The sequence below is a fragment of the Sturnira hondurensis genome, unplaced genomic scaffold (genome assembly GCF_014824575.4).
Source record: "Sturnira hondurensis isolate 20B ecotype Veracruz unplaced genomic scaffold, ASM1482457v3 Scaffold0007208, whole genome shotgun sequence".
NCBI lineage: Eukaryota > Metazoa > Chordata > Mammalia > Chiroptera > Phyllostomidae > Sturnira > Sturnira hondurensis.
This window is the reverse complement of record NW_028079839.1, coordinates 5,594,265-5,616,624: the sequence shown is the minus strand read 5'-3', so window position 1 is coordinate 5,616,624 and position 22,360 is coordinate 5,594,265. Positions and strand designations below refer to the sequence as shown.

The 22,360-nt window shown below is 62.6% G+C and overlaps 1 protein-coding gene across 2 annotated transcripts in view; it reads left to right on the top strand.

The window, feature by feature from the left end:
- The window catches only part of CFAP46 (cilia and flagella associated protein 46), a 56,626-nt gene that overhangs the window by 22,649 nt on the left and 11,617 nt on the right, over positions 1-22,360 (top strand). For both annotated transcript variants that reach the window (XM_037051251.1, XM_037051250.1), the window contains exons 24-41: positions 299-461; positions 2,068-2,152; positions 3,175-3,313; positions 3,663-3,846; positions 6,917-7,076; positions 7,980-8,185; positions 8,911-9,072; positions 9,790-9,939; positions 11,352-11,500; positions 12,024-12,122; positions 12,749-12,881; positions 13,632-13,778; positions 15,314-15,514; positions 15,597-15,703; positions 16,370-16,546; positions 17,397-17,532; positions 21,033-21,221; positions 21,911-22,099. In XM_037051251.1, the coding sequence (XP_036907146.1) occupies positions 299-461; positions 2,068-2,152; positions 3,175-3,313; positions 3,663-3,846; positions 6,917-7,076; positions 7,980-8,185; positions 8,911-9,072; positions 9,790-9,939; positions 11,352-11,500; positions 12,024-12,122; positions 12,749-12,881; positions 13,632-13,778; positions 15,314-15,514; positions 15,597-15,703; positions 16,370-16,546; positions 17,397-17,532; positions 21,033-21,221; positions 21,911-22,099 (2,776 nt within the window). The remainder of the gene's footprint in view (positions 1-298; positions 462-2,067; positions 2,153-3,174; positions 3,314-3,662; positions 3,847-6,916; positions 7,077-7,979; positions 8,186-8,910; positions 9,073-9,789; positions 9,940-11,351; positions 11,501-12,023; positions 12,123-12,748; positions 12,882-13,631; positions 13,779-15,313; positions 15,515-15,596; positions 15,704-16,369; positions 16,547-17,396; positions 17,533-21,032; positions 21,222-21,910; positions 22,100-22,360) is intronic.

Sequence of the window (22,360 nt, the reverse complement as noted above, 5' to 3'; positions counted from 1 at the left end):
GGCGCGTGTCTGGGGCGCGTGTTGTGTGCGGGGATTTGGCGGCGGTGGCGCCCTGGAACGCAGAGCCTGTCTCGTGGTGGGGCCTGTCTCAGAGGCCGGCCCCCCGGGAGCCCGTGACAAGGGTGGGGCCCGTGACAAGGGTGGGGCCCTGGGGGGTGTCTGCCGCACGGGGCGCCCAGCAGGGACGCCCAGGAGCACACCCTGCAGCGCTGGGCCCCGTCCCCGCCGCCCTTCGAGGGCCCAGGAGGCGCGGCTGCCCGGGGTCTGCAGCTGGCTGGGGCGGGCGGGCCCTTCCCAGGTTCGGAGGCATCGCGCAGAGCAGCGCCCTGGTGATGCTGGCCGCCCGGCACTACTGGAACAGCCAGCTCCCGCTGCTGTCCTCCTCGGCCAGCAGGAAGAAGGCCAAGAGCTCCATTCAGAGGATTGTCACCGTCATCAACCAGGTGGAGGCCAAAAAGCAGGTGTGGCAGGGCTGGCTTCCCGGCCCCACGGACAGACTGACCCCTTGGAACTCTGCAGAGGAGGGACGGATGGGACGGGCGGCTCCTGGCTGAGCTCAGTGCTCTGACCTCCCCTCCCCCACCCTTCTCTCCTCGCCTGCCCCTCTGAGAGAACCCTGCCCCTGCCTGGAAAGCTCCAGAAGGAGAGCAGAGGGGAGGGGAGGGGGGCAGGACTGCCAAATCAGCTCGGGGAAAATCCACAGAAGCTGCCGAGCGAGGCCCCTGCTGGGCTGGGCCGGTCTCACCTAGCCGACACCCTCCCACCCCACCCTGTCCCCAGCATATTGGTGGAAGGACTGTCCCCAACACTCAGCCTCACTCACTGAGCACAGTGCCCCCACGTCCCCTCCCAGATGGAGTCTGGGTTGGTGTCGCCCTCCTCAGGGCTGGAGGGTGGCGTTCCAAGGTGCACAGACCCCACGGGACCTGCCCGCCCGGGGCGCACCCTGCTTGGTGCCCACAGTGGGCAAGTCCAGGCCCTGCTGTGGGGGCCTTGGGGCCCCTGCCCCGGGATGGAGCCGCTGGGCTCTGTGGGGCTCTGAGGTCAACCTTGGCGCGAACCCCCAGGCTGTCCCCACTGCGGCTGCCCCTTGTCCATTCCCACTAGCGGTGCCAGGGCCCCCGCTTCCCCGAGTTCCGCCAACGGCCGTTGTTTTCCACCTCTGAGGCCGCAGCCGATCCAGAGGCTGGAAGTGGCGCCTCGCTGGGGTTTCGGTTTCCATTTCTTCAAAGATGGCCACAGTCGAGTGCCCTCCATGGGCTCGGGTCTGTGTGGTCTCACACTCTGGCTGGAACCTCTGTCTGCGGTGAGCGACAGTGGCGAGACTGGGCGCCAGGTCCCGCTCACCGCCTCCGCGCAGGCGCGTCAGAGGGTTGCCCAGAGAGAGAGTCTCTGTCCCAGGTCAGCTCAGGCGTCTTCTGTGTCTGGGGGATTTTTCCATTTCTCCTAAGCTATTGAATTTGTTGGCGCGTGGTTGGTGGTGGGTTTCTCTTGCAGCCCTTTTGCCTCCCTGGGCCGGGCAGGAAAGTTCTCACCTTCTGTTTGGTTTTCGTTGTTTGGTCTTTTCTTTTTCTCTTGGTCAGTCTAGCTAAAAACGTGTCCGTTTTGTTGATCTTTTTTCAAAGAGCCAGCTTGTGGTTTCATTGACTTTCTTCGTATTTTTCTCTCTTCTCTAACCGTCACTGATCCCTTTGCTCTGCTGCCTGGGGTTTGTTCGTGCTTCTCCTCATTCCCGCCGGTGGAAGGAAGTGGTGGAGCCGCTCCCAGGGGCGCCCCCTCTGGGCACGGCCTTCGCTGCGTCCCTGCACTTCTCCTCCTGTGCTTGGACTCGAGGACACAAAGTGGTGGACGTTCCTCGGTGCTGCGGCCACCGAGGACGCTGTGGACAGGGGGTGGCCCGCTGTGCTCTCGCGGCACTGACCCCCCCACTGGACGGCCTTGTCTCACGGGGGGAATGTGACTCAGTGTGTCTGAGGTGTTACGGTGATTGGACTCTCAGCCAAGTGCAGCACAGACGGTGGGAGAAAGCATGGCCGTCTTCAGGCGTGTCTCGTCTCTCTGCTGCAGGACACAGGGAGCGTGCTGCTCCTGCACCAGTGGCCGACTTCGGACTTCCAGGGTGGAGGCGCCTCAGAAGGCTCTTTCCTCCCAGGTGTGTGGACCGGGGGCAGAGTGCAGCGTGGGGGGGGGGTGTGCTGTGCTTGCAGCCCGTGCCCACCTGTGCCAGCCCAGCGCGATCACGAGAGAAAGCCCAGGGACAGCCGCTCAGCCTCCAGGGTGTGGTGGGCACTGTGAGTGCCTTTCAGGGGACCTGTGCTCAAGGAACCAAGGCCCAAGGGTCCTCTTGTCCAGGGCCACTTGGGTCCTCCCCAGTCTCCCGACTGCCCTAAAAGTGGCCTCTAGGTTTTTCTGGTGGCAAGTCGTATTCTTCTGTAAGAAGGTAGAGACATGCTCCTAAAAAAATACAATTTTAGAATTCATGTTTAAAGTACGGGAATGATTATCTACTAGAAATTCACCGTGCAGTTGATGGAAGAGCTCCGTGTGTGCTTGGGGTGTGAGCGCTGGGGTTGGAGCCGCGGTCCCCCCAGGACGGCAGTCTCACTTAGAGACGCAAACCCGATTTGGAGGGAGCGGGCGGGTGCAGGCAGACACTCAGGTGAGCACTGAACACCAGTGGCTCCCTCAGCGGCACAGCTGCAGAGAGAGGGGCAGGTGGCCGCGAGCGTCTGGCCACACAGGAGCCGCGGTGGACAGCCAGCCCCGTGGGCCCCGTGGGACAGAGCCGCAGCCCACCTACGTGGCTCCGAGTGCCGGAAAACAGTCACACAGGTTAAACGGTGTCGTAGTTTTAACACTCAGATTCCAGGGGGAAAGCAGAAAGTGGAGGAGAGCTTGGCGGAGATTGTGTGGGAAGGTTATTTCCTGGACACTCATAGACCCAAGAGGCACAGTTCAGACCCGTGAAAGTGAGAATGGTGGGAAAACGCCCCTCTGACCCGGCGGCGAGGTGTGGCAGAGCCCACCGGGGCCCCTGGGGTCCGTGGAGCGACTGCCCCCAGCTTTCTCCCTCCTTTCTCCTGAGGCTCCGCTGGCATCGGGGTCATCCTCGGCTGGGGTGTTGGGGGGGGGGGCTGCTGCCCCTGCCCCCTGCCCTGAGCCCTGTCCCCACAGGGGCCGAGGACGACCTGTCTCTGCGCGCTGCGCTCTACGGCGTGCTGTTCCACTGCCACGCGGACCAGGGCGACTGGGAGGGCGGCCTGAAGGCGCTGGAGGAGGCCGTGCAGGTGCTGCCGAGGACGGCACACCGCCTGTGAGTGCGCCGAGCCCCTGGGCTGCCCGCCGCCCCCGCATCTTCTCTGGGTTCCTGGCCTGGGCTACCCCCACTGCCCCTTCTCTGGTGACGTCCCCGCGAAGAATCCAACACAGGTCGCTCGGGGGTGGTTACGGCACACACACACACACACAAATATCAATTAAGAAGTAAGATGTGAAATTCGGCCACAGCACAAAGTCCCACGGAAGTCAGGTTCCAACAAGTCCAGGTTTTGTTGTGTCTTTGTAAGCAGAAAAATGGACAAATATTTCAGTTCTGGGCGAATCACACAGATTTGAACTTTGTCATCAGCTCAGAAAGTAAATTGCCTTTTGCTTTTCTACAGCTTGATTTTCAAGCACATGGTCCTTGTGAAGGCCAAGCTTGGCCTGGACTTCACCATGGAGATGCAGAAGTTCAAGGACGAGAGTGAAGACTACGTGGCCCACATGTGGCACCGCCTGGCCTTGAACTCGAAGAACGTCTATGGGGAGCTGACCTGCTACCAGAACGCAATCCAAGCCTTACAGGTGCGCCCCAGCCGCCCCAGGGGTGGCAGAGCAGGGTCAAGCGTTTCTTCCTTCCCGGGTCAAGGGCAGCGGACGGCACTCTTCTCAGCCAGAGGGGCGGGTGTGCGTGTGTCGGAGCCTGCGCCTGGGCCCTGCGGGGGTGGGCAGGGGGTGCCGAGGCCCCAAGGGCCGTGGAGGACGGATGCCCTGCCGCCTCTGGGTTCTGGGATCTGAGGATGACGTCCTTCCTGACATCCCCCAAGAAGCCGACAGAGGTGCCTCTGGGTACACTTGGGGGAGGGAGGTGGGGCGGCAGGGCAAGGGTGGGCACCTTGAGTGACTCGAGAGCAGGTGGGACTTGCCTCAGGACCAAGAAGTCGGCCCAAAGACAGGCCGCACACGGGTGCCCGGAAGGTTCTCTGCTCAGCAGAGCGCTCCTCCGGGAGCAGGTGCCGAGTGTGGAGCTGGGGCCCCCCAACTGCGGTCAGGACGCCGTGGGTCCCACACAGCCTCTGCTGTTTCTGTGTGGTTCACGCCTCGGGGTCCGTGCAGAGGCCTGGGTCCCTTCTCCTGGCACCAGAGACCAAGTCCTCCCATGGGGATGGCCTTGCCGGGCTCCCCGGGACCAGGCGGTGAGGATCGGCCACAGAGAGCTGAGGGGTCCCCGCTGGAGGAGGCAGCCATCACGGTTGTTTGCAGAGGCCCCCAGTCCCTGCAGACCCCCGTCCCTGTCCTCTGTGGTCCGTCCCTCTCACCGGCACAGCACGCGCCATAGTGAATGAAGCCTCAGGGCCGCACAGCCAACACTCAGCGCCCTGGCCTCTCAGGCCCCGCCCGCCCCAGCTGCAGGCCCCGCCCCGCCCCAGCTGCAGGCCCCGCCCCGCCCGCTCTGCGTCTCTGCGGGTTTGTGTGATCCGGGCTTTCACTCAGACACATCAGACGAGACGTGTCCTTTGCGACCAGCTCTTTCCCCTGAGCACGGGTTCCGGGCTCGTGGTGTGGCGGTGTGCCAGTCCTGTGGCCCTTCCATGGCTGAGTCGTGCTGCCGTGGGGACCGACGTGCTGGTGACCGGCACTGGTGCTGTTTCTGTCTTCAGCCGCTGTGGACCTCCGTCTGGGTCACGAGCCGCCTCCCCACGGGGACGTGTCCTGGGAGACGCGTCAGTGGGCGGTTTTGTCCGGGTACGAGTCTTGCAGACGGGGGCGCTAAGCGCCATTGAGCTGCCGACCCGTGCAGCGCGCGAGGAAACCCAGGGAAAACGGCGCCACGGAGAGCCATGGGCCCACAAGACGGGGCGCGTGGCAGGGGCGGCAAACCCTTCCAAATGGCCAGCGCACCCACCTGCGACCCGGCCGTTCATTGTCAGGGCCCAGCGCCACATCCGGTGCACAGTTGCAGGGGCTGCACTTTGTACAGCGGGCAGCGTCATCACACACATGCACGGGCTGCGCTGTGCTGGGGCCACACGGTCATGGCCGCAGGGTCGCTGGGCGGCAGGAACCCTTCGGCGTCACGTCAGCCGATGGACCGTCGTCGCACCTGCGGTCCGGCCTGGACCCGGTGTCCTTACGCGGCTGAGACGGGACACTCTTTTGCGAGGACTGGTGCTCCTAGGGGTGGGGCTGCCGGGTCACAGGGCGGCTCGGTGTGAACTTGGAGGGCTGCCGGGCTGCCCCTCCGCGGGCGTGCCGCTTTGCATTCCCGACGTCCAAGCCCAGGGATCCGACCTGTCCACCGCGGGGCCGGGGCTGCAGCTCCCTGATCCTCGGGTAGGGGCTGTCCTGCAGCTGCCCGGTGCAGCCCGCGCAGTCGTCTGACTGGCCCTCCCTGGACGGCACGACCCGCGTCCTTCCCCGCCGTCGGCCACCTGTCTCTGGGGGAAGTGTCTGTGCCGACTGTCAGTGTTGGAGTTTGGTCACGGGTGCCTCCGCGCAGAGTCCAGCCTGCGCCTGTGCACAGGCCCCTCCCTCTTCACGCACCTCCATGAGCTCCTCCTCTCGCTCTGCGGGCTCCGTCTCCACTTCTCCTCTTCCTTGCTGATGTCACTTGTCACTTGTCTGGTTCTTCTGCCACTGCCTGTGCCCACAGTGTTGGAGCTGGGAAGCCGCCGCTGGTGGGAGACTGGCCAGTCTGCTCCCTGCCCGGCTACGGGCTCCTGAGTCCACTCTGAGGCCTTTCCTGCACTGCCAGGAGGCCGGGCTGGCTCCACAGCTCCACACGTGGGGCCTGCTGCCCCTGGGGCCAGTCTCTCCAGACCCCACAGGGCTCTGGCCTGTGTCCCCTCCTGCTTCTCTTGTCCAGGCCACCGCCACCTTGTCGGGCACCCGAGGGCCCTCCTCTCTTCCCGCCAGGTCCCCACCGTTCAGCGTCACTCCTACTGTGCCTGTCCCTGCCTTTGTGACCTCAACCAGTGTCCTGAGCTGTGGCTACCTTGCGCCCCTCCTCCTCACAGCCGGGTCTCCCTCCAGACTCCACTCCCACCCCGCCTGTCCCGCTGCCCCCGCCCGGCCTTCCGTCTCCCCTGCTTCAGCCCGGCATTCCCCAGTCACGCCCCTGCCCCTCCTTCCCACCCTGCTCTCATGAGCTGTGGGGTGAAGGCTGGGGGTGGGACCAGGGAAGGGCTGGCAGCTCCATCCCAGACGGCTGGGCTCGGCCAGGCCTGGCCCTGTGCCTGTTTACCACAGAGCCCCTGGGCAGGGCCTCGCAGGCCCACTTGTCCCTGTGCCGGGGACCAGAGCAGAGAGGGTGATGACAGAGCCCATGGAGGCCAGTGAGGCCTTGGAGCCTGCCCAGCCTGGCGGGCAGGGCTCGAGGGGCCTGGGAGGGCCGGCCGGGCTGGCAGGCCTGCCCACGGAGCAGGAGGCCTGCAGAGGCTGTGCCGGGCACCAGTCTCGCTGCAGCCGGGCGGGTGGCGGCGATGTGCGGAGGGGGTGCGACGAGCCCGGTGAAGGGGGCTCGCCAGGGCGAGTGCAGGCGAGAGTGTGTGCTCTGGGAAGTGAAGCAGTGCAACCGCCGTGCGCTGCCGACCTCGGGGAGCTGGGCAGGACTCGAAGCAGCAGCCCGTCCACCTCCTGCTGTTCCGTCCCAAAGAAGCCCGAGAGCGAGTGGCAGAAGGTGGACTACATCATGGAGTTTGGGGAGTGGCTGTATCACCGGCAGTTCTCCATCGAAGACGTGGCCTTCCACCTGAACTGGGCCATTGACATCGTGCTGGCGATGACACCTGCCAGGGAGGCCCCGGAGCCGGCAGGTGAGCCAGTGGCTGGGAGGGGTTCTGGGCACAGTGCCTCTCAGCGGCCTGCTCTGGTCCGGGGAGCCGTCTCGGTGGCGGGACGGTGTGTGCAGGCCACAGAAGGGCTTGGTTTGGGCTCAGGCAGGGCCCGGTTGAGCGGGTGCCAGTTGTGGGGGCCCTGGGTGGCCCCACTGTTGCTGCAGTTTGGGGGAGTTTAAAGACCACAGGTGCTTAGCTCGCCTGGTCTGGGGAGGCAGAGGTCCTGACAAGCCTTTCAGAGGAAACCAGCCAGGCTTCTGGGGGCTGGGGGTGGAGGGGGCTCTGTGCTTCCGCCGGGAGGCCACTGGGCAGAAGGAGGGAGGACAGGTGGCTCTGGGAGGCTCAGCAGAGCTCAGCTGGCTCTGGCCTGGTCAGCCGTCCTCCCCTGCCACTGGCCTGGAGCCCCTGCCAGCCGCGGGTCTCAGGGCCTTCCTAGGACCCCAGGGCCTTGGGCAGGTGAGGAGTGGGTCCCGGGCCCCCACCTGCAGACGGGCAGGTGTGAGGGGCGGTGATCCCAATGCGCAGATGCCGCTCTCTGCCGAGTGGCCAAGGGGGACATGTGGCCACTGCGGGGCTCCTGTCCTGGGTCCTGACTTCAGTAACAGGCTGGGACAGCCCCCCAGGGTCCCTGCTGTGGCTGCAGCCAGGCCAAGTGACAGAGCCCCAGCTGGGCTCCAGCATGGAGGCTGCCTTGACCTGGCCTGTGGGTGCGGGTGCCCGGCAGGGGTGCCCCCTGTCTGCGTGGACTGGAGCCATGTGACGCGCCCCCTGGACGGATGTCCAGCCCCCATCTGGGCGACACGGGGAGGGCGTTCCACCCCCCCCACCCCCAACAGCGGCCCCAGAGCCACAGACCCCAGCAGCTCCCCCTCCCTGCTCCAGGGGGGCACTCACCCGAGGGGGCCGACCCGGAGCGGCCGGCGTCTGCGGACGAGGGGATGGTCTCCTTGGAGAAGCTGTGCAGCGTCAGGCAGCTGGAGGCCCTGGCCCGAGCCCACGTCCTGCTGGCCCTGACTGCGTCCCCCAGCGCCGCCAACTACCAGGACTACTGCCTCCTGGCGTACGCGGCCTTCCGGCGCATCTGGCAGGTGGGGCCAGGCGGGGCTCAGCGGGGCTCCGCTCCTCCCGGGTCCAGACCATGGCTCCGTTCATTTGCTTCCCGGGACCCTCTAGAGACTCGAGACGTGCATGGCATCTTCAGGGCAGCCATGCGTCCCTGTCCGAGCTGTCCCCGCCAGCGCTGCTGCCTCCAGGTGGCCCCTCCTCTCTGAGACCCACCCCCCAGGGTTGCCCTCGCCCCTGCGTGTAGCGTGGACAGTGGCTGAAGCCAGTGTCCTTCTGACCACCATCAGCCCTGCTGCTGGGCTTCCAGAATCTTCTCCCCCCGTCCCCTGTTGGGCTCCCTCCGCCCCTTCCCACCACCTCCTCACAGCCCCCTTCCTGGCAGCTCCTGGTGGCCTAGTGCTCCAGGACAGTGGCCCCGGGCCCCTGGCCATAGGAAGAGTGGGAAGGACCCCCCCGCCCCCAGGACTCAGGAAGGCCCTTCAGGACACTCACTCCCTGTGAAGCCCTCCTTGAGGGTCACCCTTACCCTGTGTCCCTGCCAGGCCCCAGTCTGAGTGTCCCACCCCCAGGACACTGCCGCCACCATGGCCTGGCCGGCTTTCGGGTGTGGCCACAGCAGATGAATGGACAGAGGGTTGCTGCTCAGAGCTGTTGGGTCGCCGGCCTGCCCCTGGGCTCTCAGTGTCTGGGGGGACGGTGGGGACTCGCATCTGTTCCTGACACTGCAGGTATCCATTTCATGTCCCAGGTGTCGCTAACGACGGCAGGAAAATCCATTTCAGAAAGTAAACTTCCAGCAGCAGCTAGTTCCCAATTGTTGTTGCCTAAAAAAGAGAAGGAGAAGGTCAAGGACAAGGACAAGGAGAAGGTCAAGGACAAGGACAGAGAGAAGGGCAAAGACCTGAAGCAGGTAATGCGCCCCTCCCAGAGGTGCAGGCGGGACAGTGAAGGGGGAGGGCCCAGACGGGCCGCACAGTGTGGCCCCTGCTCAGCACCCATAGGCCTGGGGTGCCTGTGCCTCAGTTTCCTCTTCTGTAAAATGGGGGCTGTGATTTCTCCTCCCTCCTGCTCTCCCTCTCACACACAGTGCTGGGGGGTAACGGCAGTTGGGGAGATGTCTGGCCTCTTCCTGGAGGCTGTCAAACGCCAGAGCAAGTCACAGGTCAAAGGCCCTGGAAGGTGCCCGGCAGGCACATCTGGGTCCTGGGTGTGGGGGGGCAGGAGAGGCAGCCTCAGCCTGGCCACCACGTGGGGCCAGCCGCACAATGACCTCTCACTGAGCTCTGGCGAGTCCTCCCTGCCGCGCTCCCCCTGCAGTCTGCCTGCTGTCCCAGCCGCACAGCCCCCAGAGCTGGGCTCTCGCCTGCGCTCAGAAGCCTGGAGAGCGCTGCTCAGGGCTATGCGGTGGCTGGAGGCCCTGGGGGCTCCGGTGCAGGGGCAGAAAGCACAGTGTGCGGACATCTCCAGGCAGTGACATCCCAGCAAGTTTCGGATGTGGCCACGGGTGTGGCTCTGGGACAGCAGGCTCAGGGCCTGGGGCACAGGGGACACAGGAGCGGCCGGAGCCCCTCGTTCCAGCTCGCTGCCTGCTCCCTTCAACCCCAAACGCTGCGCTCCTGCCCCACAGCCCCAAACCCCGGTCCTCAGCAGAGAGCCGGGGGAAGTCCCAGAGAGTGTGGAGGCCTGGGCTTCCTACTTCTGCCCAGAAGAGGTGACAGCCATGTTCAAACAGGACAGGAGCGACTTCACCGTCAACGCCTCCAGCATCCAGAGGCCGGTGAGTCAGCCGAGGGGGCCTCGGGCTGCCAGCTGCGCTCCCTGGGTCCTGGCTGCTTCCCCGAGGCTGCGTTTGGTCCCCTGGGCAGTGCCCCTCTCTACTACGTTTGGGGAGGACTTGCCCAGGACTTGTCCGCGGGGTTTGCATGAATCTCCAGGTCGGCCTTCTGGGCTGGGTCTTCTTCATCTGGGAAGGTCTCAAATTACGAACCCCGGTCATGGAATAGTTGCAGAGCTCTCCCCGTTTCTGTTCTTGGAACTGCCTCGGCCGGTTGTGTTTTTCTCAGGTGTTTCCATCTAATACAAATTTTAAAAATTTTGGCGTAATGTTCTTAATGCCCTCGTGAATGTTCAGTGTGTGGGGCGTCTGCAGAGGTGTCTGCCTTTTCTCAAGCAGCCTTACCAGGAGCCCCCAGTTACTAGTCCCTCCAGGCCACCCAGACTCCGAGGGCTGGGGTTGCGCCTCCTGAGAGCCCCGCCCCAGGGCAGCCCCGAGGGGACCCAGCCAGACACTCCGCTCTGCGGGCCTCCCCCACAGACAGAGCCAGAAGCACCCTCCAGCCTCTGGCCGCCTCTTTCATAGGCCGACAGCCGGTGGCAGGTGCGCCCCCGCTCGCCAGGTCCCAGCCCAGGACCCTCCCTCGGCCTCACCTACTCTTCGGTGCTTTTAGGCAGATTTTTAAAATAGTTCATCCAACTTTTCCAATTTTCCACTGAAGAGTAATTTTTAAAAAAATAAAGAAGGTTATAAGAAATACTAGTTGCATGTGCCTACAAATAAATTCTACTTTAATTTTTATTTTAAAAAATTATTTTATTGTTGCTCAATTATAGTTGTCTGCATTTCCCCCCCACCCCAGCCAAACCCACCTCCCTCCCTTGCTTCCACCCCCCCTTGGTTTCCCCCTGTGTCCTTTATAGTTGTCCCTGGATTTATTTTTATTTTTTAAAGATTTTACTTATTTATATTTAGACAGAGAGGAAGGGAAGGAGAAAGAGGGAGAGAAACATCAATGTGTGGTGGCCTCTCACATGGCCCCCACTGGGGACCTGGCCTGCAACCCAGGCATGTGCCCTGACTGGGAATTGAACCGTTGACCCTTTGGTTCACAGGCCTGCACTCAATCCACTGAACCACACCAGCCAGGGAAAATTCTACTTTTAATGGACTGGTAGTTTTTAGTGGAAAAATGAAACAAAAACATTCAGTTGCATAAATTCATAAATGGATTATTTCTTCCGAGAATCTGTGACTGTACTGGAGCCCTGGGGGTGAGCAGTGACTGTCCGAGACAGAGGGCGCGTCACTCAGTCCCAGATGCAGGTGGCGGGGGGCAGAGCTCCCTGGGGAAGGCCCTGGGGGCTGGTGGCGCAGCCGCCCCCCCTCCTGCCTGCCTGCCCTGTGCTGCGCAGACGTACACGCTGTACTACCTGGACCGGCTGGTCGTGGCCCTGCAGAAGCTGTCCCTGCGTGAGCTCACGGTCCCGATGCTGCAGCTGGGCGCCCTGATCTCGGCCTGCGTGGTGGACAGCGGGAGCCTCAAAGACCTCTACCACCTCCGGTTGGTGCGCCGTCCTTATCTCCAGGGAAGACAGATTTCTCGGGGGGCTCGCGTGGCTTTTCTGCGGGCTTCGAATCCTTGCAGACGGCACAGCAGCCTTGCGGGGTGACAGGCGGCTGCCCTGTGACTCCGTGGGGGGTCACGTCACCAAGGTGCGCACCCACCCCGAACGCAGCATCGCCTGTCAGCTGCACTTCGATGAACTTTTAAAAATCACTTTTCACGAGAATTAAATGGTGGAGACGGTGGCTGGGGCGTGGCCCTGGGACTCAGGGATCATCAGCTCTATGAATGGACGTGACTGGCTTTTTCTGCCTGAAATTCGGCGGAGCTGCCTGGTGTTTTTCCCCAGCCACGTCGCTTAGCTGGAAAGGTCATTGAAAAGGTCATCCGGTCACACCTTCCTTTATCTGCTCACCATCATTTACCGCCCCCCCCCCCAGCGCCCTGGGTGCAGTGCAGCCTGATGGCCTGGGGTGCCCCGTGTGACAGCCTGCGCCCCTTGTCATCCCATCTTCCGCAGGCTCGCCCTGGTCTGTTCTGATCTGAAGTTGGGAGACGCGGCTGCTTTCCACGAGGACGAGGTGGGCCAGGCCTACATCGCGGAGGGGGAGCAGGCCAGGTATGCACGGCGCCGGCGCAGGCGTCCTGCGGCCGGGAGCCTGGTGGGTGGGACTTGGTGCAGCGGTTCCAGCTCAGAGCGAAGGAAGAGCGTGTGGCTCTGCTCTGGGCTGCGTCCCCTCCCAGCCCCAGGCCCCCTTGCTCAGCATGGCCAGGCAGTGGGACGTTGGGAGGGTCCCGGGGTCCGGTGCTCGGGGAGCCGGGGGCCGGGGGGCTGTGCTGGGGCTGCGGTTCATCGTTTTATTGACCCACCTGTGAGTGGCACGTCCGGGGTGGGGGAGGGCTCTCCAAGGACTGAGAACTTTTGGGGAGAAGGGGAGCAGGTGGTGGAGGGGAGGTGGCCTGAGGGGAAGCCTGGGGCTGGCTCGGTGGGTGGACCTGAGTCTGGACCAGCCCAGCCCAGGTTGGAGGGCCAGGTGCACAGGGGGTGTGTGGGCCTGCAGTCCTGGGTGGGGGGAGAGCCTGAGGCGTGAACGGGGGAGTCCCATGTGCTGCCATGTCCTGGGGCCTTTCTAACCTTTGCAAACACACGAGTGTACAGAGGCCTCTCATCGTTATTTTACTTTCCAGGTATTTCCTGGCCACTGTATTTCTTCTTTAGCATGTTGCCTATTTTAATCACATTAGCTACAGGAAAGAAATTGCCCTGAGAAAGGAGAGAAGCAGGGAGCTGCTGGTAGAAGAAAGTTTAGGGGCCCTGAGCAAGCCCTCGAGCACCGGGGTGCCCGCCGAGACGAGGCCGCTCACAGCGCAGGACCAGGTACTGCGCTCTGCCGGAGCCCCTGCTTCCTGCCCGGCGGGTGGGGACAGGGCTGCAGCCACCACCGGGGACCTGGGACTTGTCTCCACTACACTGCACCCAAAACCCTCCTCGGTGTCCCCTCCGTGGGCCCTGGAAGTCCCCGGGGAGGGCGGGGCTGCGGACCACCCCAGAAAGGGTGCAGCAGGGGCCTGAACAGTGATGCGGAGAAGACAGACGGGCTGGCGCGGAGAGGGGCGGGGCCCCCGCAGCCAGAGCATACCATCTGTCTGGCCACTGCCCTGCGCTCCCTTGAACTCGGCGGGCACCCCTTCTGGGGGCTCCCCGGAATGGAAGCACCCTCCCTAGCCACTGTGCTCCAGCATCAGAGAGCACCTGTCCGTGTGTGGGGGCCCACTTGGACCCCAGCTTGGGCCCCCAGTCAGCACTCGGAGACTTGGAGGCACGGGGCCAGCCTGGCCCTGGCAGGACAGCTCCGGGTGTGACCGGTACCCAGGGCTGAGGGGGTCCCTCGTGGTCTGGCTGACTCGCAGGAGGAGCTCAGTGCCTTGTCCCGCGCCGGCTGGAGTACCGCTTGTTCAGGGGAGAGCTGGGGAGCACAGGTGGGAGGGGGGAGGGCAGCCCAGACCGACTCTGGCACAGCTGGTGGCCGCCTGGTCGGGTGAGCAGAGACAGGGGCCCAGGAGGAAAGTGGGGCGTGGGCATCGGCGCAGACCCGCCCTCAGAGGCGGTGGGGCTGGCGTGCTGCAGGTTTTGCGGATGAATGCAGAGACCGGGAGAGGCCTGGACGGCACGTCCCTTCCACAGCTGTGGACCCTCAAGGCTGAAGTTCTGCTGGAGATGGACCTGTGCCAGCCAGCGCGGCTGCTTCTGTCCGAAGCCCGCCAGGCCTTCCAGGTAGGGCGCCGCCGGCCGTGCTGCCTGTCTGTCCTGAGCCGAGTCTGGAACCTCCCAGGTCTAGGCCCCGTGTTCGACTCTCCTGTGGAGACCCTGTGTTCCCTGTAGGGGGGCCCACGTGCTTTGTCCGCTGCCTCGGACTCACCCACGGACTCTGCCCTTCCCACAGCTGCAGTGGGCTGCTTCCCCCCGTGACGAGGTCCTGCTCTGTTTCCTCAGTGGGGGTGGGGGGCCACGAAGTCCTGGAGACACCCCAGGCAGGTGATGCGCCAGGCCCCCCACCCCAGTGAACTTGCCCTCACTGCTCTGGGGTTGCCCTTGTGGGTGTCCACAGCCTCTCTGGGGTTCTGCTCCCTCCCCATCTGGGCTGCTCGCCCCTCTTTGGCTCCCGCCCCACGAGAATGGCTGCTCCGGGGCACGGAGTGGGCCCAGGTGTGTGTCCCTTTGCCAGCATCAGCTGCTCTCATGCTGCCAATGGGTGGCCTGTCCCTGTCGGACAGTCAGAAGTGAGCTCCCAGGAGGCTTGCTCTTCTGAAGCCCCCCAGATGGAGCAAAGCCCCTGATAAGGGTGCAGAACCTCAGCGGGGCCTCAAGCCTTGGGAGGTTCACGTCTCTGTCTCGGGCAGCGGGGACGCTGTGCACAGGTGTCTCTCGGCTGCTCTGTCTCAGCCTCCTCCCCTCGGCCACCCCACCTGCGGGAGTCTGGGACGCTGACCTTTTCTGGCTCCTCCCTGGGACTCAGCATGCAGACCGGTGCTGCTGGACTGGGCATCTGCGGGGACTGGCCCTGCCTCCCCCCACTCCTGAGAAGCACACCTGTCCCCACAGCACATCCCTGCAGAGGCCAGCTGTCACCTGTCCCTCAGAGGCGCCGACTGCTCTCTGCACAGGTGTCCAGCCCCATGCCCATCTACGCTATCCCCACACTGGCCACCATTTGCCTCACCCACACCCAGGCTCCCTTGTGCCTGTCCCCGGGGGCCCTGGCTCTTGGCTGAGAGGCACACGCTCCCCAGGCCTCCCTGCTCCAGCCTCTGCTGGCTGCCCTCCTCGGGCCCAGCCGGCCGGGACTTGTGCCGGCCTCACAGCCCTGAGCCTCCTGCCCGGCTCAGCCCGCAGCCAGCAAGGCCTGCCCAGGGCCCCTCTGTGCAGTGTGTGTAGCAAACGGAAGATGGGGTGGCCCTGGAACAGAACCGGGACTGGGGCTCCCGGCCTGGGGCTGCAGCCTCAGGGGCTGTGTCCTGGGCGGACAGAGGGTGCTGGGGCCTCTGCCAAACGGAGGGGCTTCCCAGGGCTCTGACCACCATCCAGAACCCTGCAAGCAAGGTTTTAACACACACTGGCCCCAGTCCACCCCGTGCCCGAGGGCCAGTGCAGAAGTGCCTTCAGGGCGTCGAGGAGCCTGGCAGGTGGACACGGTGTGGAAAGGCCTGCTGCCTGCAGCTGCCGCCTGCCTGTCTCTCCCTCTCTGCCCCACTCACTCTCCCCCAGCCCAGTCCTGTCTCCACACACGTCTGTCTGTCTGTCTTTTTCAGGAGCTGGATGATCCTTGTGCGGAAGCCAAGTGCCTGCACCTTCTGGCGCAGCTGGCCAGCAAGGAGAGAAACTACGGCCAAGCCAAGAAGATGGTCCGGTATGCCCAGTGCCTGGGTGGCGGCGAGGAGTTCTGGTACCACTCCACCCTGACCCTGGCAGACACGATCCTGTCCACGGAAGAGAAGGGCCGAGAAGTGGCGGTGAGGGGAGGCCGGGCGCCTGGCTCGGTGGGTGGCCCCGGGCTGGGGTCCTGGGCTGACACTGGCGCTGCGCTGCCCCCAGGTCTGCCAGCTCTTCCAGGGGCTCAGCGAGACCTTCGGGGAGCTGCAGAAGGAGAGACCTAACCGGGCACCCATCCTGGAGTTCATGAACATGGACCTGGAAGCCAGGTAGTCTCGTAAGGAACACCGTCAAAGCCGTGCCTTCTCTCCCCCACCTGCTCGTCCCCACGCCAAATTTCACCCTGTGAATTTCAGAGGGTCTTCCCGCAGGGAATGTGCAGCCACACCTTCCCTGGGGCCCCACCCATGCCTCCGACCTCTGAGGGGCAGAGCGTCTGTCACAGCCACTTGGGAAGGCAGCTTCCGGCAGTGGGAGGGGCCTCCCCTTGGGCCTTGGGCCCTTGGGGACAGCGTGTGTTCCTTTCCAGAGAGGCTGGAGGCCTGGTCCCACTCCAAACCTCCCACTGGGCACAGCAGGTGTCTCTCCTAGGCTGAGGGCCAGATGCCACCAGGCAGGGGGACGCCCATCCATTGCACAGCCCAGCCGGGCCAGGTGCTCGGCCGCCTCCCTGACCCCTGCTCCGGCTGGTTTTGGAGCTGCGTGTCTGTCCACAGTGGACGGCGCCAGGGCTCCTCCACCTACCTGGGCTGGGGGCCGACGCTCCGGGGACAGAACGTTGGTAGCAGCCCTCTCTCTCCCAGGGCTGTTAGCGCTTCAGGGTCTCGGCTTGTTTCTGAGCCACTTCCCGGTGGTCTGTGCTCCAGAAATCAGTCCCTCCAGGTTTGGCCATGTGTTCTGCAGAGGGACCTAGAGTGGAGCCCCTCCCCCCACAGGTGCCTGCGCCTCCGGGTACAGGCTGCCCGGGAGTCGGCTGGCAGGGAGTCCTCGGAGCTCCCGTCTTTGCTGTGCGAGCTGGGTGACCGCTTGTTGGAGATCGAGGAGAAGTTTGTCAGCTGCAGCTACAGAGAGAGCTGCGTGGATGTGATGTTGGAGCGGGCACAGATAAAGAGGCGAGTGGCCTTGGGTGGGTGCCCGCGGGGGCTCCCGGACCCGGGCCACGTGCTCTGTGATGAGCCCCCGAATGCAGGCCTGTTGCCTGTCCCAGAGGGCCATCCACATGGCCGCTTTCCTCCGTCACGCTGTCATTGGCCCCAACCCTGGGGACACCAGCACTGGGCATCTGAAGGCACATGGGGAGCCCCTTGATGTCAGCTCAGCACAGGTGTCCCTGTGGCTGTCCTGCTCCCTTCGTGTCCCCCCCCCTTGGTCTCTGCAAACCCAGATGCATCTCACCGGCCCCAGCAGCCACCCCAGACACAGCGCTCCTGCCACCCAGTGTTCCCACATGGGCCACACTCACGTCTGGCCACATCTCATACATGCAGACACGTGTCACATATGTGTGTGCACACCTCTGCTCACACACACGTGTGCACACGCCCCCACCCCCACCCTGGGATACCCACATGCTTGGTGACATGCAGCATCTGGGAGCACAACACGCGGTCACAGGTCACATGTGGAAACGGCTCATCTCAGGGAAAACCACCGGGACACAAGCAGGATGTCACTTAATCCTATCACCATGACAGGCTCGGGCCAGTCCCTGCAGGGATTCAGAAATGCAGGCAGCAGTCCTGGGGCAGTGCGGCTCTGGGTCCCTGGGTCCCAGCGTCTGTCTGTCCGTCTGTCTGGGTGAGACGGGAGGGCAACACCCTTGAGGTCACGGTCTGTGTGCTGAGAACGTCTGTGAGTGTGTGACACCTCGAACCTCAGGAAGTACTGATGGGACACGGACCAGTCACTCGGGGACTGCACATGCCCTCTGTCACTGTGGCGCCCGGCCCCTGTCTCCTGCAGGCTGTGGGCCCAGAGCGAGCCGGACGAGGAGCAGCGGGCGGCACGCCAGCTGGAGGCCTACGGCCTGGCCCAGGACGCCGTGGGGGAGGCCGGGCGGCTGCTGCAGGGAGTCCGGAGCCTCCTGCCCCTGCCCGAGGTGGGTGTGGGCCCGGACGCACGGCCCCGAGGGGTCGACCGAGGCGTGCGTTCCCCGTAACCCAACAGCCCTGCACTGGTCACTCTCCCTGCAGCCGCTGGGGGGCACGGGGGTGGGGACCCAGGGAGGTTGGCCACTGCCTGAGTGGGCGGCGGGACTTGGAGGACAGGGGAGCGGAGAGGGAGGGCTGCAGGGACGCTGAGGGGCCGCGTGCCCACCCGAGGACAGGCGACGTCTCTGGGAGGAGGGCACTGAGGCCCGGGAGGCGTCCCTGCAGGGGGTCCAGCAGGAGCTGTGCTGCCCTGAACAGCCGTGCACTCGGGGCAGGCAGAAGCAGGGTCAGAGGGTGGGGGGACCAGCCCCCGCGCCGGTGCTGCGGGCCCGGAACTACTGTCCCCAACCAAAGCTCGGAAGCTCCGAGGGACACAGGAGACCCTGCACCCAACAGAGCAGGGTGTGCAACGCCTGGCAGCCAATCAGAAGTTACCAGTCTTCACAGTTTCTGTCTGTAGGAGTTTACTGGTTGTGTGAGAGGCAGGGGAATGTCACCCATCATAAGGAGAGTGATCTGTCCATCAAAACCAACCCAGCACTGAAGGGCAACTCGGGGATGTTCAAACAGTTGTTACGACGGTTTTCTACCTGTTCAGGCAACAGCGTGAGGGTGTGGGGGTGTTTTTAAAGACCCACGTCCAGCTTCTGGAGACAAAACTACATTGTCCAAGCTGGACACTCAGTGGCTGGGTCAGCAGCAGAAGAAAAGATCAGAAAGAGTAACGGTGGCAGTAGAGACACTCAAAAATTAACCAGGAAAGAGAATAATTTTAAACTTGACAGACTGAGCACGCTGCGGGGCCAAAGTGGGTGCTTGGGTGCTCGGTAGGAGGTACAGTAAGGAACAAATGACCATCTGAGAACGAACTCTGCTTTGTGGAGTCTCAACTGTGAGCCCAGCTCTCTCCACCCGGAGTCAGCGAGGGAGTGTCCTGACCACTGAGCTGCCGCGAGTAAGTCAGCGGAAGGCGGGACTCCTGAGGCTCCGCCAGGACCGGGACAGAGCAGCTGAGTCCAGAAGAAGCTGAGTTTGTAGCCGCAGGTCTTTCCTCAAAGAAAGGGCCCAGTCCCGATGGCTTTGCTGGTGGGTGTGCTGCTCGGAGAAAGAGGGAGACCGGTGCCTCCAGGCGCGTCAGGGGAACCTGAACACAGGGAGCGCGTTCTGGTCGCTCACAGCTCGCGGCACCCGGGCTCTGACGCGGACCCTACGGGCGGACGCAGACTCCGAATGGTGCGTCAGCAAACTGAGTCTAATCGCATGTAAGACGTGTGGGGCAGTCACACCAAGTCGGGGCCACCCCAGGAAGAGTTTAACATTCAAACGAACAGCACTCGGTTTGGTTCCCCACGTTTAAACAAGTTTATGCGTCATCTCAGTCGGTCAGAAAAAGCAGTCGATAAACTGAAACACCTACTCCTGGTTTTAAAAAGAAGACTTAGCAAACTACTTTTAAGTATATTTTATTGATTATGCTATTACAGTTTCCCCAGTGTTTTCTCCCCTCCACCCTGCACCCCACCTCCCTCCAGCATCCCCCCCCTTAGCTCAGGTCTGTGGGTTGTGCCTGTAAGTTCTTTGGCTTCTCCATTTCCTATACTATTTTTAACCTGCCCGTCTATTTTGTGCCTACCTGTTATGCTTCTTATTCTCTGTGCCTTTTCCCCATTTCCCTCCTCCCCACGGATAACCCTCCATGTGATCTGTTCCGATTCTGTTCCTGTTCTAGTTGTTTGCTTAGGTTTTTTTTTTACTTTTGTTTTTTTAGATTCAGTTGTTGATAGTTGTGAGTTTGTTGTCGTCTTACTCTTCATAGTGTTTGATCTTCTGTTCCTTAGATAAGTCCCTTTAGAGAGGGGAAGGGAGGGAGAAAGAGAGGGAGGGAAACATCAATGTGTGAGAAATTTAGATTGGTTGCCTCTTGCATGCACCCCAACCTGGGACTGAACCGGGAGCCTGGGCATGTGCCCTGACCGGGATTCAAACCGGCGAGCTTTTACTTTGCAGGATGACCCCCAACTCACTGAGCCACACCGGTCAGGGCACACAAGACGTTGCTGAGAAAAATTTAAGAGACCTGAGTAAACAGAAAGCTGTATCAAGTTCATGGGTCACATGGCTTGATATTATCAAGAGGTCACTCCTCCCTTAATTACCTGCGAGCCTTCCCAAGATGACTGTAGGCTTTTCCCCAGAAACCCGCACGTCCACTGCGGAATGTGTGTGGAATTGCTGGACACCTGATCATGGCCAACGCAACTTTGAGAAGGGAAGACCAAGTCCAACACTACCTGATTTTAAGATTTATTATAAAACCAGGGACCACAAGGGTGTGATTTTGGTGTAAAATCAGACACACAGACCAATGGGACATAGCAGAGCCCCCAGAACCAGACCCTCACAGAGACAGAAAGTGCATCTTCAATGAAGATGGGGGGCCGGTCATCGAGGAAAGCCTGGTCTCGAACCGACGGCACTGGGACTGCTGGGTGTCCGACACCTAAACTGGAGCTCATGCCCCACACCACCTGAGCAATGAACTTGAAGTGAATCATGGTCGTACAGGTAAAACTACAAAACTTCTGGGGGAAAACATAGGAAAACACTTTTGCAACTTTAGTTTAGCAAAGATTTGCCCAGGGCACCGAAAGCAAATCCACGGGAGAATAAATCAGTACACTGGGCTTCTGCTCTTCAAAACATGACAACGAAGATGAAAAGTTGGGGGGAACCATTTGCAAATCGTCTCTCCAACAAAGGTCTCATATACAGAAAACATGTGAAAACCTCGTAAAAAACAAACAGCCGAATAAAAAATGGGCATGTTTGAACGGACATTTCTCTAAAAAAAAAAAAAAAAGCAAACAAAAATGTGGATGGGAAACAATTGCGTGAAAAGATACCAGGCTTTATTGGTGAATCAGAGAAATGCAAATTCTAAGTGTGACAGAAACCTCCACTTACCTGTGCGGACAGAGGACTCGGAAGCCAGGCGTCCTGCACAGCAGTGGCTGTGACATGTGCTGCTACTTCGAAAACCAAGTGGCCCGCTGCAGCACCCAGCCACCCCTGCCCGGGAACTTGCCCCAGAGAGGGGAACACACGCATCCCCACGCAGACATTGGTTGCAACGAGTGGACCCGAGCCAGGTGGATGTGCAGCGTGGCCCGTCTGCTCGGCGGCGTGAAGAACACAGCCATGTGACAGCTGAGGGAGACGAACCTCCTGGAAGCGCAGACTCAAGGAGGACCTTCTGGAGGTGGTGGGAGGGAGAGTGAAGGCGCAGGAGGGCGTGGCTGCTGTTTTCCCTGGGGCCGTGGCTTTGCGGTGTCCCCCCACAAGAGGACACAGTGAGGTGTCAGGGGTGCCCCATCTGAGCGGATTCCGAGGGGCTCTGAGCCTTGGCAGAAGCTTCTGGGGCTCTGACTGCGTCCCCACACGTGCCCAGGCGCAGAGTGTGAACACGCCTCTGATGCGGAAGCTGGCACGCCTCAAGCTGACCCTGGTGGAGGTGGCCCTGGACACACTGCAGCTGGCGAGGGAGCAGCCGCTGGAGCAGCCGCTGGAGCAGGGCTCCCTGGACAAGCTGCTGGCTGACTTCCTGCACAGCTCCAGCGACTACACCTCCACGGGCCTGGTAACGGCCCTGCGTGGCCTGGGCTTGGCTGGGGGTCTCTGCTTGGGGGTGGGGGAGACCGGGGCCGGGTTCACATGCATGCATGCCCCTCGAGATCTCTGTCCCTGGAACCCCCACTGCCCCGCCCCCAGCTTGGGGGTCTCTAGGCCTTGCGGAGGAAGGGCCCCCTCTGACGGTCTGAAGCTGCCTGGCTGATGACACCAGGTTCCGTCGGGACGGCTGCCGAACCCTCGCAGTTCTCCCTCCAGTTCCGTGACTGCTCTGACGACCATGTCCACGCGTGAAAGAGCCCATGATGTGAATTGCATTTTGTTTAAAAAATAAGTTGAATTTGCAGAAGGCTTGTTCCGAAGGACACGTTCTGCCATTTTAGGCATTTTTAGGTTTCCTGCACCACGAATCAGGTGGATCGGACAGAACTGTGAGTGGATCAGGCAGCCCTAACCCAGAGCTGTGAGCGGGCTCAGGCGCGTCGCTGAGCCCCCAGCTGAGGTCGTGCGAGCAATGTCAGCGGCCCACCCGTAGCCTAAGCCCTGGAGACTGCCCCCAACCTGGAGGGGCGCTTCTCAGGAGGGCCGCCTGTCCCCACTCTCAGGGTCACGAGAGGTGGATTGGGGGCACTGGAGGAAGAGGCATGGCTTGCCGGGTCTTGGGGGCGGGGCGAGACCCTGACGCTGTTTGCGTTGCAGAAGTGGCGCACGTTGCGGCGCACCCTGGCCCACGAGGTGCTGGCCCAGCTGGGGAGCCTGCAGCCACTGAGCGCCGGCTGCGTAGAGGTCCGCGCACGGCTGCTGAGCCTCGCGGGGAAGGCCCTGCACCTGTTGGCCCTGCGGACGGACCCGGTGCCCCCCACCTCCTACTGGCAGGAGGGCCTCCTGGTAGGTGCCCTGGCTGCTTACCGAGCCGCTGCCTGTGTTTCGGCAACAACAAAGCATTCCACCCGCGCCTGGTCTCCGAACCAGCTTGCAGATTGGCCTCAGCCTGTGCCCAGTTAGCGAGGGTGGCGTGGCCGCAGCAGGGGAGAAAAGGCAAGAAGCATCTTGCCAGATCTCGGGACAGACGACAGACGCAGACAGGGGACTGCTGCAGGTCCAGGTGGACAGAGGCCCCTGTTGTCCGAGTCGGGGCCTTGCCCATGA